At 34.9% G+C, this 19,919-nt stretch overlaps 2 protein-coding genes and 2 long non-coding RNA genes across 4 annotated transcripts; 3 read left to right on the top strand and 1 right to left on the bottom strand.

Moving 5' to 3' along the window:
• Positions 1-4,334: 4,334 nt before the first annotated feature.
• Positions 4,335-17,599, top strand: LOC112039799 (glyoxylate/hydroxypyruvate reductase HPR3-like). The gene is made up of 2 exons (XM_065773969.1): positions 4,335-5,099; positions 16,282-17,599. Exons 1-2 carry the CDS (start codon positions 4,644-4,646, stop codon positions 16,804-16,806), a joined length of 981 nt encoding a protein of 326 aa, XP_065630041.1. The 5' UTR covers positions 4,335-4,643; the 3' UTR covers positions 16,807-17,599.
• On the top strand, positions 6,415-8,870 carry LOC111984108 (uncharacterized). Its single transcript, XR_002879901.2, has 2 exons — positions 6,415-6,878; positions 8,490-8,870. It is a non-coding gene; the product is annotated as an uncharacterized LOC111984108 (long non-coding RNA).
• Positions 9,355-12,075, bottom strand: LOC136067742 (uncharacterized). The gene is made up of 2 exons (XR_010629149.1): positions 11,684-12,075; positions 9,355-9,824 (listed from the first exon to the last, which is right to left on the bottom strand). It is a non-coding gene; the product is annotated as an uncharacterized LOC136067742 (long non-coding RNA).
• Positions 17,600-17,620: 21 nt separating the features above from the next.
• On the top strand, positions 17,621-19,388 carry LOC112039830 (glyoxylate/hydroxypyruvate reductase HPR3). The gene is given in 3 exon segments (XM_024072739.2): positions 17,621-18,253; positions 18,753-19,099; positions 19,101-19,388. Coding segments are annotated over 3 exon segments (1,014 nt in total). The 5' UTR covers positions 17,621-17,761; the 3' UTR covers positions 19,276-19,388.
• The last annotated feature ends 531 nt before the right edge of the window (positions 19,389-19,919 follow it).

Here is a 19,919-nt window from a genome sequence, read left to right as displayed (position 1 = left end):
TGTCAAGCTCACTCCGTACAACTTGCTTTTTTTTTTTTTTTTTTTTTTTTTTTTTTTTTTCAAATCTAGTCTCATTCACTCTCTCTATTTCACTATCATCTCTCATCTCAAGCCTCTCAAGCTCACTCTCTCAACGTCGCCGCCGTCATCGTCAAGTTCAGCCCACGCCGCTGATCTGCCTCGACGCACTTCTCTTTCGCCATGGTGGGGTTTTTTTTTTTTTTTTTTTTTTTTTTTTTTTTTTTCCCTCTGCTGTAGAATGGTGTATCTCATGCCCAGATGTGGGTTTGTGTTTGTGTTTTCCGATCTGTTGTGGGCAGTGGGCTTGTGCTCATGGTGGTTTTTTTTTTTTTTTCCTGCTGTGGACTGCTGGTGGTGGCGGCGGCGGCGGCTGTGGTTGTGGCTGAGGAAAAAGATTGGAGATTTGGGTTTTTTTTTTTTTTTTCTCTCCTGTGGACTGGTGGTGCTAGTGGTGTTGGTGGTGTGGCTGATGGTAGAGGTGGTTGTGGTTGGTGCTGAGATTTTTTTTTTTTTTGGTAGAATATATTATTTTATTGTATTAGTTATAATATTTTATTGTGATGTTTATATTATTTTATTGTGTTGGAAATTAAAATAGATCTACTACTGCAGTTGTGTGTAGGTAAAATAGATAAAGTAACTTTTATTTGTGCTAAATAGGTAAAATTATAGATCCACTGCTGCGAATGCTCTAAACTCTTGATTGAGAAAAGAAAAAATCTATAACAACATTAGTTTGAGAAGTTGCTCAATTATTATGTCATGTACACTGCATCAATTATACTATCTTTTGAGGTTTATGGGTTTTTTCCCTAGTAAGATTTTAGGGTAAGGATGTGAATGCTTGATTGGTGGGGTGGCCTACACAGTAATGTAATGTCCATTTAATTATAATCCAATAAAACGAGCGAGTGAAGAAAAGTTTCGGCTTGGTGATTCTTGGTATCTAATACCTTCCTAAGAACATACTTTAATTACAAACCTGATTGTATACCACCATTAATAAACACCAGAATAAGCGATATTTACTGTCTACTTTAATTTAGATCTTCACATACGGGATTCAAAGTTGACCCTTGAACTCAAACCTTTCTCCGCCCTAATCATGAAATAGTTAGCATACTCGCGTGCGTCTAGGATGGGGCTCATAATGGGTGTAAGCTATGCATGCACAGACAAAAATGGTGTCGTGGGTTGTGGTGCTTAATAGCTTGTCCCTTGTTTGAGTGTGGCTAGAGGAGATATTGCACCCAGTTTTGACAAAGCCTTTAAATCTCGTACTTTTACTTCTAAGGCCTGTGTTAGAGCAATAGTAATAGTTGTGCTAAATAGTTATATAGCTATTTTTAGCACTACTAAAATACAAAATGTACTCTGCAATAGTGGAGTCAAAGTAATATTTTTTTTGCTCACAGCTACAGTGCATAGCTATTTTTGGCTGTGCACTGTAACTGAAAAAAAAATTTTATTTTGCGCTCACACTACTTTTATTTTTATTTTTTATTCTTTCTTCTAATTTCATTTTGCTTTCACACTATTTTTCCTTTCTTCGTGTCTATGCAGTTATTTCTATGGCTTTGATGGTAGTTGTGGTTGTGTTTTGGTGGTTGAATGAAATATTATTTTATTGTAATGTTTATATTATTTTATTATATTTAAAGCTAAAATAAAACCACTGCTGTTGGATGTGAGAAGATAAAATAGATAAAGTAACTTTTTATGGTGCTAAGAGCATCTCCAGCAGATTAGGCAAATTTTTGTACTGTTTAGAGAATAAATAGTGACTTTTATCTTTTAACTATCTACTTTTTCAAATATACTTTCCAACAGATTCTCTATCTCATTCTCTATCTCATTTAAATATTATTTCTTCATTTATTATCTATTCTTTTTTTAACAACTAAACATCTTTCAACATTTTTTTATTAAATACCTAATTATTATAATATGAAAAAAATATTTGAAAAATGAACAATAGCCTATCAGACTTGATGAGCTACTGTTCATGAGCCAAAAAACATTTCGGGTATAGAGAGTTCATTGGAGACCTATTTTGTTGGTTTACTCTCTATAGTAGAGAGAATTTTGTGTTTAGCTCTCCTATTGGAGATGCTCTAAAAAGCTAAAAATTCGGTTCCACTGCTGTGGATGCTCTTACTACTGTAATTTTATTGAGAAGAGACAAATTCAGTAAGTCTTGAGCCACATAGGAATCAATCATATTAGTATACTGAGCCCAAAAAAAAGAAAAAGAAAAAAAGAAGAAGAGTAAACATCAAAAGGTTTATACTAAAAAAAAAATTCAAATTTACACATTTTCATTCAAAAATTACCCATATCAAATAAGTTAAAATTATGTAAATATGGAAAAAGAAAAGAGTAAACATCAGAAGGTTTATAATTAAAAAAATTGTCAAATTTACATATTTTTATCCAAAAATTACCTATATCAAATAAGTTAAAATTGTGTAAAAATGCATTGTTACTATTTGTAAATTTATACTATATTATTCATTTTATATTTTTATTTCAAGTATATCGATGGAAAAGGAAGAAAGTAGATGCTATATATGAGTTCAAATCTTCTGTACCACTTTTTATGTACCATTTTTTGTTTCACCAATCATTGCTTGCCATGTGTTCATATTACTTTCCTTATAGAATTATTGAAGTTTAAAATGGAAAGCAATCATACATATGGTAAGTAATGATTGGTGGAGCATAAAGTGGTACACAAAAAGTGGTACAGAAAATTTGGACTCACTATATATTATGATGAGACAACACTTGGTAAAATAATTATAATTATGACAGTGACTTTTTATCCTCTTATGGAAGAAAAATTATGAAAAATGCTAGGGTCACAAAAAATATCACAATTTTTGTAATAACTCGCTCTGAAGAGAGTTGTAAATGGTGGAGATATAGACCTATTATATTTGTGGGGGGGAAAAAGGCCCAATCTAACATAGTGTGCCTAGAGCTCCATGTGAGGATTACTATGCGTCCGAAGAGAATGAGATGGTAAGGGCAAGGCCCATCTGGAAGAATGATCCCCAGAAAGAAGGATGGTTGCCGTCCGAGGAGACCGCCTTCCATCCGAGGAGATTTTATTCCTCGGACGTGAATAGTATTGATTGATCAAACATGTAGAGGGTCCGAATGATTTTCCTAGCAACCCCAATGATCAAGATAAACTCTAGGTATATCTGGAGAAGATAAGAATGAGGAAATATCTAAAGGAAAAGCTGCTACCACCGCATTTAAGGTACTGCAGCAACTTCTCTGGCCGCATTTATGTGAAGGAGACCTCTGAATAGTGTAACCTTACCTACCGCCACTCACAGAGAGTCAGAGGAAATACTTGACGTGACATATACTCAAGTAAAGTTACAGATGAGGAACAAGTGGATGATGGGGATGATGGGGAAGGAGGTTATATAAAGGAAAGAAGCTCCTGAGAAAAAAGGGAGAAGGAACGAGGTAGAAGAGAAAAAATGTTTTATTGTAACCCTAAGATCTGTATTCACCACATAATCAATAATATGCCTCTTCGGACACCAATTCTTTACGTGTAAATTCATGTTGGTTTATGCTTGAAAGTTATGATTAATTGTTATCGATTTCATAATCAACCTAACTCTTTCACCCATTCTCTACAAATTCATTGTTTTTGGCTTGGGCCACAAATCCTAACCCTGCAATATTATTTTGGGTCCAGTTAATCATCTATTTTATGAAACATTTTATAAAAAAATTGAAAAAGCTGTCAAATCAGTTAGTTGTTTTTTCATTTTTTTCGTAAGAGTAAGACTTAGATACAGTATTTAGATGCTGTTTCTTAGACCTCTTTTTTAAGATTTTATCATGTGAATTTTTTCTTATGGGATGGAAGTATATTTTTTTAGTTAAATAATCACATAGCTAAATTTTAAGAGGAAAATTTAAGAAATATCACTTAAAATACTGTACCTAAATTTTGTCATTTTCATAAAAAAATTTCTTAAAATGGTATACTAACGCATTGCCTTTAAGGGTAAAACTCTTACTTAGGGTCCGTTTGGATTGAACTTATTGTTGCTGAAACTAAAAACTGAAAATACTATAGCAAAATAATTTTTAAATGTGTAAATAATACCGTAGGACTCATTTTTAATATTTTTTAGTGCGTGAACAGTGCTAAACAATGCATGAACAGTATTTTTTGTTTCATGTACAATAAAATCATGTGATTTTACTGTTCATTTGCCAAAAAAAAAAAAGAAGAGAAGGGAAAACACAAAACGTGGAGTCCAAACGCCCTCTTATTGTCCACCACCGACAGTATGGATGAAAGATGATTGAATTGAAATTCGAGAAAAAAAACAAAAAAAAAAAGGGACTAAAATGTCGTTGCTAGTTCAATTATGTAGCTCATAAAGATGCAAAATACACTCTGAGCTGTAAAAAGTTGTCCGTTTCAATAATACAGATCTTCCGGAAGTCCTGTACTTACGCTTGTGTGGGAGACTGTCATCTTGCTTCTGTTGGCTCTCTGCCCAAGAGTTCATAACGAAGAACACGTGCTTTTTATTTCCTATTCTTCTTTTCTTTCTTTCCTATCTCAAAGCTCTAAACCGCCAATGGCTCATGGAATTATTCATAGTCACCTCCCGCGAGTCTTGGTTGTTCGTCCGCCAGAATCTTTCTATCTTTACCAATCCCAATACTCACACAAGTTCCATTTCTTGAAAGCATGGGAGTCACCACTCCTACTAGACCAATTCTTGAGCACCCATGCACGTGATGTGCAAGCCATGCTAAGCTGTGGCATTTCCCCTATCAAAGCTGACCTCCTCTGCCACCTTCCCTCACTGCGCCTTGTTGTCACCCCCAGTTCCGGCCTCAACCACATTGACTTGTCCGAGTGTCGCCGCCGGGGAGTTGCGGTGGCCTCTGTCGGAAGCGTGGCTTCTTGCGACGTCGCCGATTTGGCTGTTGGGTTGCTCATTGACGTGCTTAGGAAAATTTCAGTTGCTGATCGATTTGCTAAGCAAGGGCTTTGGGCTAGCAAAACAAGTTATCCTCTCGGTTCTAAGGTGTTCGCTGTCTCTATTTGATCTCTAATTCTCTATATACGATTAGTCTTCTTTTTTTTTTTTTTTTTTTTTTTTTTAGAGGGCGTTGGGGCCTCTAGACCTGAGTAAGCGTTTGTGGTTGTACTCTGTGTTGACAAAAGTTACGTGAAACCCTTTATGGTGGAGGAGTTTTGCTAGCTTGATCATTGGGTTTATGTGACCTTGAAGTGGGTATGCTACACAAACTACATGAGGTTTTGTAGCTGCTGTAATGGAACCCATCTTTTATCTTTCTCTCTGACCGAAGCACACACAGAGAATAGGAAGGTTTGGAGAATATTGGGTCGTTCAAAGCCTTCTTCTTATAGACAAACTGCCGAACATAACAAAGCTTTCACATATATTCTATTTTCTTCTTAAAAATTGTAGAGGCTTACGATTAATCTTTATATCATGTCATCCAAAACTTTTGTCCTATTTTTTCTGTTTTATTCTATACTCTATCAATCAATACTTGTCACATATTTACCTAATTAATTAAATACTATTATTAATTAATAATTGTAGTAAAAAATTAATTTCTTTTAGAAAAAAAAATAATTTTAATATTGAGTTCAAATTAAAATTATTAACAACTTTTTTCTAAGAATTAATAATAATTTACTACTTAAAATTTATTATAAAAATAATATAAACGCAATATTGTATTAAAAACTTTAAAAAAAATCAAACGAGAATATTGAAAATCAGTATCTTGCTTGGTTCTCCCCGAACAAATAAAAAATTACAAAAGAAAAAAAAAGCTGAAGAGATTAAATCTCAAAGCTGAATTATTTGCATTAAAGAATTGGTTTTATTTTTTAAATGTAAGCATTAAAGTCAGAGATATGACCACCATCCCAAAATCGTTTTATTGAGATGTGCATCCGCATGTTACATCATTTGCACATTATTTTAAAAAGTTTGATATTAAAATGAATAATTTTATCTGTGCGTTATCAAAAAGAGATTAAATCGGGTCAGGAGCCAGCGTAAAAGGACTGATTTATGCCAGCGAATCCTGATCTGACACGCCAGCAAATAATAAAAAAAACATTTTTTTTTCTCCTTCTATCCTCTTCCCATCTCCCTTACTTTTCCAACTACATTGAAGGCTTGAAACAACATTGAAGGAGCCACAGCCTCTGATATTCATTATTTTACATTATCAAATTATCAAATCTTCTAAAAAAAAAAAAATTGGCGTCGGCAAAAATACGATCACTGCCAGAGTGAAAGCTCAGGGAAATTTTTTATAAAATGTGCACAGGTTGTCTTTACGAAATTAAGAAAATGGGAATTGACCCAATTTATCTTCTGCTATTGTTGTGTACATTTTCGATGGAACTAGTGATAATTTTATATAGAGAAAACATTAGGTCAGGCTTGGCGTAAAACACTGGTTTTACGCCAGCCAATAGATGTTTGCCACGTCAGTCCATCACTTAAAGAAACAGAATGGCTTCAAATAGAAAAATTTCACGCTCACAACCTCTACTTCCTTGGCGCCGTTCACCTCTGATTCCTCTGCTTCCTTCACGCCGAACTTCCACCACCGTCACACAAATCGCCGGAGCAGAACGATTTCGAAGAAGAAAGAGTTCTCGCCGTGCCCACTGCTTCCTCCTCTGGGGTTGTGCCGTCCTTTGCTTGCCCGAACCTCCACCACACCACACACCGAATCACACCGCCACACAGGTCGGTGGAGCTGTGCGTGGAGCTTGTAAACATACCGGAGCCGCCGTGAGCTACGATCCAACGGTTTGTTTTTTATGATTTGCTCTTTTTCCCAATTTGGATTTCGAATTATTTTGATGGGTTTTTCTGGGTTTATGGGTTTTGATTAGATTCCTAAGTGTTAGGGTTAAATGAATCTGATTGTAGTTCTTGGAGGATTGTAGTTCTTATAACCTTTAATTTAGTTCCTAAGTGTTAGGGTTAAATGAATCTGATTGTTTTTTGAAACTTACTTTTTTTTTATGCAAATCATTATATCTTGATGGTTTTTGATTAGATTCCTAAGTATTAAGATCGGTTTTTGCTTATTTTTTGTTATTTTCGTTTGTGTTTTTTTTTTTTTTTTCCCCTGTATAGGTTACTTTTGATTCATATTTAATTATTTATATCAACTTCTGAGTAATGCATTTGGGAAGCATATTGATTGTAATTTCTGGACACTACACAATATCCGGTTAATGTTGCCTTATATACAGAGCTAGAGACCTCAAATTGTGTGAACTAGCTGAATAGGAACATCATAGGCTTCCATTGGGCACAATACCAACAAATATTGCTATTCTTTAAAATTTTGATGAGCTACACATTGTGCTCAAGCTAATTACCTAAGCAGTCTTGAGATTGACGCTGAAATTGTCTTGTTGACTTCATAGATTAATGACATTAACATTATAGTTTTGATTACGTGTTCTTATTTTTTTTTTTAAATGGAGATTTAATTTTTTTTTCCATGTTTGGACCCAAAAGGTATCAGACTTCTATAAAACCTGTAATATAAGTCAAACAAGAATACATGCGAATCAAGATTTGGGTGAGAAAAAAAGCTAGCTTTGCTGTACTCATTCTCTATCAAGCTTGGTTCTGGGTTTTGTCCAGAAGTATTTTGCAGGTTCTGCTGTATCTTGGTTGAGAAATGTGAACCCCTACCTCATGATTGGAAGAGTCGAGATGGGTTGTTGGTTCAGAATGGAAAATGTGAGAGGCCCAAGGCACTGGCTTGGGGCCTGTAGTATAAGCTGCTTAATGTGACAGCAATAATTGTTAAGCTAATATTCTGTTTTGGAGATAGGCATTGTTTCCAACAATCTTTAGTTTGTTATTAGCTTAGTAAGATTTATGGAAAATTTTCAGATTCCCCCCCTCCTCACAAAAAAATTAGCTAGGGAAAAGCCTTATATACCAGCAATTTGTGTCAACTACAGGATTTTTCTTTCTGCTGTTTGGACCTGTCAAAATCTAGGCTATTCCTTGTAACAGTCATACCATAATTCTTTGCTTGTGGACCTACTGTTGCTCACTTATTCTTTTTGTTCTATGTATGTCTTTGTGGTGGCATTGGTGCAGGAATGCATCAGCATATGAAAGAGCATGATATGCTCAATGCTTTTATACATTCATTAATTGTTAGCATGTACGCCACATGAAACTGGTTTTAGTTTAGATGGCTACTGATTACTGCATTTTATCACCTTCATCTTACCGTTCATCTAATCTTCACACTTAGACACTAATTGTCTTATTATACTACTTCCATCACTTTTAAATATGTATTGAAATAGTAGAATAAATTTTTAAGAATAATTCAGCCACTTGCTATTTCTGTTTTTAATGGTGAATTCCTTGCTCTTGTTGTAGGGATGGACAACTTTGCCTTCACAATCGCCCTTTACTATCAGGGGAAGATTAGGAATAATCCATACAAATATGAAGGAGGGGAGGGGAGGTAAAGATATATGAAGATAATAATTCTGATGAAATGTCACTTGTTGAGATGTGGTTGCTGCAAGTGAGACATCCAGAAGAATTACAAAGTTCTATAAGAATGCACAAGTGCAGAAGTGAACGAAATTTTTTGTAGATAAATGTGTAGAAGTGAAGGCACTTGTGGAGATAATTGTGTATTTGAAGTGGATTGAATGCTTAGATATTTTTTGTTATTGTTTGAAACAGTTCAAGGAAATTTAAACGTGTTGAAAGGTGGAATATAATAAGATGTTTATTGGAAACCTTTATGCAGTTGGCTAGTATCTTGTTCACCATGATTTCTTGGTCTTGAAAACTTGTCTGGTAGCCTTCGGCTAGATATTTACTACTCAATAATGCTTATATAATTTTATCAGTTGAAATGTAACTAACATGAAATGTGAACTGGTGTTCATCAGATATGTAGTGGCTTCATCAAAACCTTTTAAAAGCTGATGTTACAATATGTATACATGACTTTCAGAGTGACTATAAATCCGTATACATGACTTTTAGTGAGATTTTTATTTGTTTCCATATTGTCTGTGTTGGTGACTAACTTTTAACAATCATGATGGCTTCTCTATTGAATTAAGCTTCAATAATTTTCTCACTGCTAATGCCACATGCCATATGTATTGATGGTACATGTATGCCTATGATAACAAATTGAAGTTGGGGTTAATTCAAGGTGCTGAGAAATGTTTGATAAGCTTCAACTCTGGTGACAAGAATGCAGTCAAAACAGCCGCTGAAGTTACTCCATATCAAGAACATTATATAATTTATGTGTTTCAGTTTGTCACCTCACACTTTTCCATCAACAATAATAATCTTTTTACATAGTATAACAAAACTATTTTGCTATTGCTTTATTTATTGAACTCTGGAGTTAGAGAAGAACCAAAACGATCCTTGAAAAAAAAAATTCAAGTAAACAGTACATAATTGCTTTTGAGATGGACCAAATAAATGTGCGAAAATTTATTTAGAAGACATTATAATTACAACTTCTTGCTTGTAAAATTCCTTGAAGAAGAACAAATTTAAAAATCCATCTCTTCAAGCCTTGTAATCTGCTCCAGAATAATCATTTTTCACCTTACTCTTTTACAGACATCTTCCTCCATAGCTGACATCTCTAAACAATGCTTGGTTTATGTCTTTAGAACTTAACAATGCTTGGTTTATGCCTTCAGAACTTACAAATGTTTGTTGCTCTGCTCCCTAACACCATTATAAGGAAATAAACATAAGAAATATTAAATTGTAAAGTCATGGAAGCATAATTGTAAAAACTTGAAGACTCACTCTAAATAAAACTCAGATTTTATTAAATGAAAGAGAGATTACAAGTTGTGAGTATAGATTACAAAGACTAACTATCTATATACAATCTAATCGAAGAAGATGAAGCAAAATAATTAGAATTCAATTTATGAACTGAGTAATATATAGGTTTTAATGGATAATAAAGTGCAGGACAAGAGATACAAGACATATTATCTTGTGGGAATTTCTCACCAAAGCAGATTACTGGCAGCTTTTTTCTCTATTGGTAAAAGAAAAAAACATAACTATGCCATATATCCCTATTTTCCAATCTCATAAACTAGTTTTTACATTTGAGAACATAACCAGCAAACAAAGATTGTAAAAGAGGATAAAGTTGAAAAGGATGAGAATATAGAGGAACTAGAAGTTCATGAGCTAGAGTTACTTGGTAATGCTAGGATAAATATCATAATAAAACCAACCAGGATATTCATAGCAGAAATCCATAACTCATAAATGGCAACCAACAAACAAACTTTCACTTCTTATATGATAGAATCGCGTACAAATGCAATACATATACAATCCCCACTTTTAACAAAATAGAAGATGATGACATTGCAGAAAGTATCATCCTGCATAATGAAGATAATATATGATGGGGCAGGGAAAGGTATTCAAGATGCTGCCCAATGTAAAAAAATAAATAAATAAATAAAAAATAAAAGTTCAAATGAAGCAAGGTTGATCGATTTCAAGACAAGAACATCTGACTATTGCAATGTGATTTTGATGAACGTCCACCAACTTTTTACAAGCATTTTTTTCTTCTCTTTTAAGCTACATCAATCACTGAAACATGCTGAATCTAAGGATCTGTGTGCAAATGTAAGATTACCGCAATTTAAGACTAAGTCTATCTAGTTGAAAATAAAATTGACAATGAATTGAAATCATCTTGATCATTGAAGATCTGCTCACACAAATGTAACAAGGCCATGGAAAGAGGAAGAAAGACCTCTTTTAGGCTTCTAGTTTTTCACATCTAGCTTTAATTTTTACAATTACAGGTTTTATAGAAGTCTGATACCTTTTGGGTCCAAACATGGAAAAAAAAAATTAAATCTCCATTTAAAAAAAAAATAAGAACACGTAATCAAAACTATAATGTTAATGTCATTAATCTATGAAGTCAACAAGACAATTTTAGCGTCAATCTCAAGACTGCTTAGGTAATTAGCTTGAGCACAATGTGTAGCTCATCAAAATTTTAAAGAATAGCAATATTTGTTGGTATTGTGCCCAATGAAAGCCTATGATGTTCCTATTCAGCTAGTTCACACAATTTGAAGTCTCTAGCTCTGTATATAAGGCAACATTAACCGGATATTGTGTGGTGTCCAGAAATTACAATCAATATGCTTCCCAATTGCATTACTCAGAGGTTGATATAAATAATTAAATATGAATCAAAAGTAACCTATACAGGGAAAAAAAAAAAAAAAACACAAACGAAAATAACAAAAAATAAGCAAAAACCAATCTTAATACTTAGGAATCTAATCAAAAACCATCAAGATATAATGATTTGCATAAAAAAAAGTAAGTTTCAAAAAACAATCAGATTCATTTAACCCTAACACTTAGGAACTAAATTAAAAGTTATAAGAACTACAATCCTCCAAGAACTACAATCAGATTCATTTAACCCTAACACTTAGGAATCTAATCAAAACCCATAAACCCAGAAAAACCCATCAAAATAATTCGAAATCAAAATTGGGAAAAAGGGCAAATCATGAAAAAAAAACCGTTGGATCTTAGCTCACGGCGGCTCCAGTATGTTTACAAGCTCCACGCACAGCTCCGACGCCCTGTGTGGCGGTGTGATTCGGTGTGTGGTGTGGTGGAGGTTCGAGCAAGCAAAGGACGGCACAACCCCAGAGGAGGGAGCAGTGGGCACGGCGAGAACTCTTTCTTCTTCGAAATCATTCTACTCCGGTGATCTGTGTGACAGTGGTGGAAGTTCGGCATGAAGGAAGCAGAGGAATCAGAGGTGAACGACGCGAAGGAAGCAGAGGCTGTGAGCGTGAAATTTTTTTTTTTTTTGAAGCCATTCTGTTTCTTTAAGTGATGACCTGATGTGGCAAACATCTATTGGCTGGCGTAAAACCAGTGTTTTACGCCAAGCCTGACCTAATGTTTTCTCTTTTATATATAAAGATATGTCGCGAAGATTGAGGTTTGACTTGGAAGTGTTGAGCTTTCAAAATTTCACACGCACGTTTTATGCTAACTTTGACAAATGGCCAAACATTGAGTCCCCTCATGACGGTGATGGAGAATTGGAAAGTGCGAATGACTGAATGCGTCTGAGCCTGCAAAGGTACTATGAAGCTGCGCACCATCGGGAAGAAAAAAAGAGTAATTCTAGGTGACTAGGACCACAACTTTTAGGTACATTTTTTACGATTATTTTATGTGTGAGTATTTTGAATGTAAGAGCATCCACATGAAGTTAAAAATTTAGCTTTTTAGCTCCACCAAAAGTTACTTTATCTATTTTACCTACATACATGCTACAGCAGTGGATCTATTTTAGCTTTCAACACAATAAAATAATATAAACATCACAATAAAATAATATAATCACTATAATAAAATAATATATTCCACTACTAAAAAAACATCCACAGCCACAACCACCTCTACCATCAGCCACACCCACAACCACAACCACACCCACAACCACCACCAACACCACCACCACCACCGGCAGTAGTCCACAGCAGGCAAAAAAAAAAAAAACAGAATACAAACTCAAATCTAAAAACACAAATTCAAATCCAAGATCACAATTTCAGATATAAGAATACAAACTCAAATCTAAAAACACAAACTTAGAAATTAAAATCCAAAAACTAAAATCTCAAAATCACCATTTTTTCAAACCCACCAAAATCATCAATCCAAACAAAAAAAAAAATCTCAAACTCAGAAAAACCCATCTCAAGCAAGCAAACCCACCTCAAGCTTGTGCTCGAAGTGGTCAAGGCAGTACCCATATCTCTTTCTGTGAAGATCTATATAATCTCCTTGAGGCTAAAACAACAACAACAAAATTAATAAAACCAGTACACACAAAATCATCTATGAAATNCAGTACACACAAATCATCTATGAAATTAACAAAAGGAAACTGTGAAGAGAAAGAGAAGGTTGAGAAAAGTGAACCATGGGGCAAGATGAGGGAAGAGACGGCTGGGTTCAGATCGGCGGCGGTGGCGAGTGCTTAGATCGGTTCGAGGGAGAGATTTTTGGGAGCTGATGAGTCGGATGGGTTTGGGAGGGAAGGAAGGCGAAGAGACGGGATAGGTTTGGGAGGGAAAGGGAGGTGAAGAGTCGACTGGGTTTGGGAGGCAAAGGGTCTTGTGGCGTGCTCAGATCGGCGGCGAGATGCGGGAAGAGACGGCTGGGTTCAGATCAGCGGCGGTGGCGGAATGCTTAGATCGGTTCGAGGGAGAGATTTTTGGGAGTTGATGAGTCGGGATGGGTTTGGGAGGGAAGGGAGGCAAAGAGACGGGATGGGTTTGGGAGGGAAAGGGAGGTGAAGAGTCGACTGGGTTTGGGAGTTGTGGCGTGCTCAGATCGGCGGCGAGATGAGGGAAGAGGCGGCGCGTGCTCACATCGATATTTACGATGGGAGGGAGGAGAATCGGCATCCGACAGTGGGAAGAGATTTTTGGGAGCTGAAATAAGATCGACCAAGACTCATGTTTGAGGTGGTTTGCTGGGTTTGCTTGCATGAGATGGTTTTTCTGAGTTTGAGATTTTTTTGTTGGATTGGTTCCATTATATTTTTGGATTGATCTGGTATTTTGGGTTTTAAGGATTTGATGATTTGGCTGGGTTTGAGAAAATGATGGTTTTGAGATTTTAGTTTTTGGATTTTAATTTCTGAGTTTGTGTTTTTAGATTTGGATTTGTGTTCTTGTTGTTCTTGTTCTTGACCCTCTTAGATCTTAATCCATGTAATTTTTTGTTTTTAATTCTGTTTTAATTTTTTTACTTAGTTAAAATTAATAAATTAATTTTTAAATTTTTTTAATACCAAATAATATTTTTTATTATTATTTTAATGGCCACGTCAGCCAACAGTGCCATCCGTTTGCCACGTCAGCATTTTCCGTCTCTGATGTAACGGCAGGGACTAAAAAAATAGGCTTTTTCAGGATAGGACTAAAAGCGGTAAAAAAAAATTTAGGGACCAAAATGGAAATCGTGTGAAAATGTAGGGCGGTTTGCGGCGTGGATCGACGGCAAGGTCTGCGGTGTAAGCGGCGGCAAGGTCTGCGGTGTAGCCGCGACGGATCTGCGGTGTGAGCCATTTTGACATGAGTATAATTTAAGGTTTGGGTTTATCATTTGATTGGCACACTCAACTTTTAATTACATTATACATATTAATTATACACCTAACAAATTATAGAAGACAATTAATAAACAAATTAAACAACTAAATTATGTTAGGCTAAACAATAATAAAACAATACATTATAAAAGACAAACAAATTAAATTATATTAGGCTAAACAATAATTAATAATTTTATAATTAATGAAATAACAATATAACAAATTATAGTTTATAAAAGACAAACAGATTAATGAAACAACTAAATAACAATAATCAATAATTTTATTAATATTTCAAATGAACTTATAGTTTATTATTTATTCTTTTGCTAGAATTATGGACAAATATTTGATAAGAAAATCACGTTAAAGGCAATTGTAAACTTTATGTATTTGCGTGTTTTTTTATTGTTGTTGTTGTCAATATACAATTTTTTTATTAGATTGTGTAATTTATACTTATTGAGGAACACCCTGAAAAAAATTCTTGGAGTCGCCACTGGCTAGAACAATGGCTTTGGTTATTGAACATTTGACACCGATTGCTAAAAACAGTATTTCTAGTGACCAAACCCTTAACACAAGTCGTTAGAGTGGTGGCTCTGACCACTGAACTGTCGGCACTGGCTTCCCAGCTCATCAGATTAGTGACCTAGCTATCATATAGGGTGAGGGAACTTAGGAAAGCCTTTGTGTATTTTTGTATGTAAAATATTTTACCAAAATTTTAAAAATAAACATTTTACAACTTTTTATAAAGGATTTCATGGTCAATAGAAAATATTTTACAACTTTAACTATATTTTACTTGCAAACAAACACTTGAAAATGGGGAAAAATTTTCAGAAAAATTTTACTTCAAAACAAATGAAGAGAATCAAAAATGCATGTTCGGTAAGCATTACTTCCCCTTTTTTAGTGTAGTCCAATGTGGAATCGAATTTATGTTAGGAAGCGAGTATGTTTTATTAAAAAAAAAAAAAAAAAGACCTTCTATCTTACCTCTTATCAAAGCTATATCTTGGTAATGATATTCTTAGAGTAAATTTTAACTATTATCATGCATATCTGGTATCAAATTCTTAATAATTTCAATTTCAATATAAATTACCAATAAAAATGAAATTTAATACGCAAACATAACTTGTTTCTAAACCTATTACTTAATTCTTTTTTTAAGACAATCATGAGACTTTTTTGGGGGTTGGGGAGGGTGTTATCTTTCTTTCTTTTTTTTTTCGTAAGCCAAATTCCTCACATGTTTATATATATAAATATATATATATATATATGTATTTTTTGTGGGGTAGAATACTTGTGGTTCCACCCCCTAGGTGTAGTGATGATTTATGTCTTTCAACAGTTTAGTTCTTAATCGGGGAAAGTGCTAGGTCAAAGCGGGTTGATAAACACCAAAACACAAGTTGTTCCTTAATTTGTTAACAGTTCATATTTGAATGCATGGTACTTGTAATTAATAAAGTAACTAAGCATTTGTTAACACTCAAAAGTGAATGAAGTGATCAAGACAGTTTAAAGGTAATGGTGGCATGCGGTTGGGTGTAAAAGTCATAAGTTTTGAACATTGAAATACCAATTGGTTTTTAGTATTGGAAACCAAATCCTTTATTTAATAACAAGAGATTTTACCAATTTGACTTAAACGAAATCTACTCATTTTATACTTAAACTAAACTGCTGACAATAAAAATATATATATATATATATTTTTAAAAAAAAAACACCCTTTAAACACACACGTAATGCGGCTAGTATTACAAGTAATACAATAGAAGGATTTTATTTCCTATTACGTCTGTAATACAAACAAATCATGAAAAGATCACATTGGAAACCTTGCTTTGCGTTTCTTATGATTTTGGCTTGCAATGGGCCAGTGTTAGGGATGTGCATAGTATAATGTCAATCACCTTTCCGCTTATTGATATATATCTGTATGTAGTCTAATGCAAGAATAAATGTTGATGATTACAGTTGAAAGGCAAACGAATTGGGATTGTTGGATTAGGAAGCATTGGCCAAGAAGTTGCTAAAAGGCTTGAGGCTTTTGGCTGCAGTATCTCGTACAACTCAAGGAAGCAGAAACAGTCATTTTCATACCCTTTCTATTCCAATGTTGTTAAACTCTCAGCTAACAGCGATGCCCTTGTCATTTGTTGTGGCTTAAGTGATCAAACCCACCACCTGATTAACAAGGAGGTCTTATTGGCATTGGGAAAAGAGGGAGTCATCATCAACGTTGGACGAGGAGCTATTATTGATGAGAAGGAAATGGTGCAGTGTTTAGTGCAGGGCGACATTGGAGGTGCTGGTTTGGATGTATTTGAGAATGAGCCTAATGTTCCTAAAGAGCTCTTTGCCTTGGATAATATCGTGTTGTCGCCACATAGAGGTGCATTTACTCATGAGACCCTCACGAGTATGCGTGAAATTGTGGTAGGGAATTTGGAAGCATTCTTCTCCAACAAACCCTTACTTTCTCAGGTTATTAATGATTAAGAACTCGTTTGGTACGCGTGTTTAAATAACAGTTTTGAATTTTTTTGAAAATTCGTGTGGCTGAAAAAGTATATCAAAATACATGTAATATTATTTAAAAATTGAAAATATGTGTTTAAACACATATACTAAACGGGCCCTAAATAATCTATAATTGTTCTCACACACAACGACTAGATTGTCCACATTTAAATTATGAAATAAGTGATATTTACATAATGTACATTAATATCACGTGTGAGAGAATCAATACACTTTAATAATTATGTTGCATTGCAGCTTGTGTAGTAGGAGAAGTTATACCCATGGCAGGGTATATTTTTCCCTATAGTTGGTGTTTTCTATATGTTGTTGTTGCTAGTTGGCATGGTTTTAGGATGTATGTGTAGTAGGCTAGTAGCTTTGTTGTATTACTATTATTTTTTTTTGGGTTAAGTAAAAGTGAGACTTTATTAAAGGGGTTCAAAAGGAGGCAGAGGCCTAAGGGAAATTGGCCAATTAACATCTTCAAACATAGAGGGATGAGATGGGGGTTGGGGTTTTTGAGGAGGTATACTATTCATCGATGAATGTTTTCTTATATGGAAGTGGACTTTATACATATGATCTGATGCATCTGGGATCCACCTCAGAAAGAGAAAATTTTCAACCCATGGTATACCTCCTCATTTTTTCTTATTTTTAAGTGGCCAAGATATCAAAAAGAAAAAACAAAACAAAAAAAAATAAAACAAAACAAAAAGCGCCTAGCAAACAACGTTAAGGGGTTTTGTTTTGTTTTGTTTTTTTTTTTTTTTTTGATTGATTAATTTAATGAAGAGTGCTTTTTATTGTTTAGTATATTTTTTGGGTTCTGTAAAGTAAAAGCAAATTACCCTTTGAAATATAAATTAGGCAAGATCAAGATCAATCACACAGACTACAGAGGATCAAAGTCCTACAAAAATACATACATATGGCACATCATGATGGTGATGATGTTCATGCTCATGCTCATCTTCATCACCAACCTCAAGACTTACCCCAAGTATTGGTCATCCGTCCACCTCTATCCTTCTCAAACTTCCAATCTCAGTACTCCCACAAGTTCCAGTTCTTGAAAGCATGGGAGTCGCCACTTCCTCTAGACCAGTTCTTGACCACCCATGCAAACTCAGTCCAAGCCATGCTCTCCACCATCAGCTACCCAGTCACCGCTCGTGTCCTCCGTTTGCTTCCCTCGCTGCGCCTCATCGTCACGCCCAGCGCTGGCCTCAATCACATTGACTTGGACGAGTGCCGCAGCCGTGGAATCCGTGTAGCTAATGCTGGGAACTGGAATTCTGAAGATGTGGCCGATGTGGCCGTGGGCTTGTTGATTGATTTGCTTAGAAAGATTCCGGCTGCCGATCGGTATGTTAAGCAAGGCCTTTGGGCTAGCACAGGCGATTATCCTCTTGGTTCCAAGGTCATCTTTCTCTTTACTCTTTTTATTTTTATAAATATCTTTCTTTTTATTTTCTACACGATTTATTTATTTTATGAAAATTGTTTGACTTCCTACAAATTATGATGATTGGTGGTACAAATAAATGTTAAATTAGTGAGATTATTGTCTATAAAATTTACATGGTAAAATTTGAAATATTTCTATTGTAATTCTAAATTTATTTTTTGGGCCAAAAGCGTTACTTATAACTACTTGAGGGTTTAAATCCCATATTATTGTAACTATTGAATTATGAAAAAGTAAAATTAAAAATTATTTTTTGAGTGTTGGGTTTGGAAAGAGATATATATTGGAGGCTACAAAATCATAATTTGCTGCGCATGTTGAAAGTCGAAGCAATTATTTATAAATTTTTTTTAGCACTTACAAATCTGTAAAAATTAACAACTTATTAATGATTATATGATTCCTTTTAATTATATAATCTAATGTTTAATGATATAATTGATGATTTCAGTTGGGAGGCAAGCGAGTTGGGATTGTTGGACTGGGAAGCATTGGCTTAGAAGTTGCGAAAAGGCTTGAGGCTTTTGGGTGTATAATTTTGTACAACTCAAGGAAGGAAAAACCATTTGTTTCATACCCTTTCTATTCCAATGTTGTTGAGCTTGCAGCTAACAGTGATGCCCTAGTCATTTGTTGTGAATTAAATGATCAAACCCGCCACATGATTAACAAGGAAGTCATGTTGGCATTGGGTAAAAAGGGAGTCCTAATCAATGTTGGAAGAGGGGCTATTGTCGATGAGAAGGTAATGGTGTGGTGTTTGGTGCAAGGTGAGATAGGAGGTGCTGGCTTGGATGTGTGAGAATGAGCCTGATGTTCCTAAAGAGCTCTTTGCATTGGATAATGTTGTGCTGTCACCCCACCAAGCATCCCTTACTTCTGAATCTTCCAAGGCTTTATGTGAACTTTTGGTGGCTAATTTGGAAGCATTCTTTTCAAATAAACTCCTAATTTCTCCAGTCATGAATGATTGAATGGATTTTGTTTGCGGGTAGTTTTTTCATTGTTTTCAAAAGGTGCTGTCGAAAGCTGTGTGTTTTGGGCATTTTCTATTAAAAATAAAGCTATATATACTTTGGTAACACCATCCGTTACCTATTGCATTTTTTCTTTCATTAATCATGCAGCCAAGGCTATGGCATGCACGCTGCCTAGGCTGTGGCAGCCCAGCATGGGCACGCAACCAAGGTTCTAGCATGTCTTGTGTGGGCATGCAGTCAAGGCCCTGGCGTGCATAGTGCCAAGGCAGTGACAACCCAGAGAATGAGTAATGTTACATTCACAACATTTTTTCAATGCTTTACAACAAATCTTAGGTGACAAGTTATAATCATGCAGCCAAGACTATAGCGTGCACGCTACCTAAGCCGTGGCAGCCCAGTGTGGGTACGTAGCCAAGGCCCTGGCATGTCCTGTGTGGGCATGCAGCCAAGGCCCTGGCGTGCACAGTGCCTAGGTAGTGACAACCCAAAAAATGAGCAATGTTACATTTATAACATTTTTCTAATATTTTTATAACAAATATTAGGTAGCAAGTTATAAATAGTTATAATTTAAATCCACTACTAATATTACTAAGCATGTCACTTAAAATTTGTTACCAAAATGTTATAACATT

Source organism: Quercus suber, unplaced genomic scaffold, assembly GCF_002906115.3.
Source record: "Quercus suber isolate HL8 unplaced genomic scaffold, Cork oak 2.0 scaffold_84, whole genome shotgun sequence".
Lineage (NCBI taxonomy): Eukaryota > Viridiplantae > Streptophyta > Magnoliopsida > Fagales > Fagaceae > Quercus > Quercus suber.
The sequence above is the reverse complement of the archived record's forward strand: the minus strand, read 5'-3'. Positions and strand labels throughout refer to the sequence as shown.

What these genes read in the sequence shown, in the direction of transcription:
- LOC112039799 (XM_065773969.1), top strand. Translation starts at nt 4,644, where the DNA reads ATGGCTCATGGAATTATTCATAGTCACCTCCCGCGAGTCTTGGTTGTT. An exon ending in GTTATCCTCTCGGTTCTAAG is followed by an intron (nt 5,100 to 16,281) that starts GTGTTCGCTGTC and finishes TGATGATTACAG; the next exon opens with TTGAAAGGCAAACGAATTGG.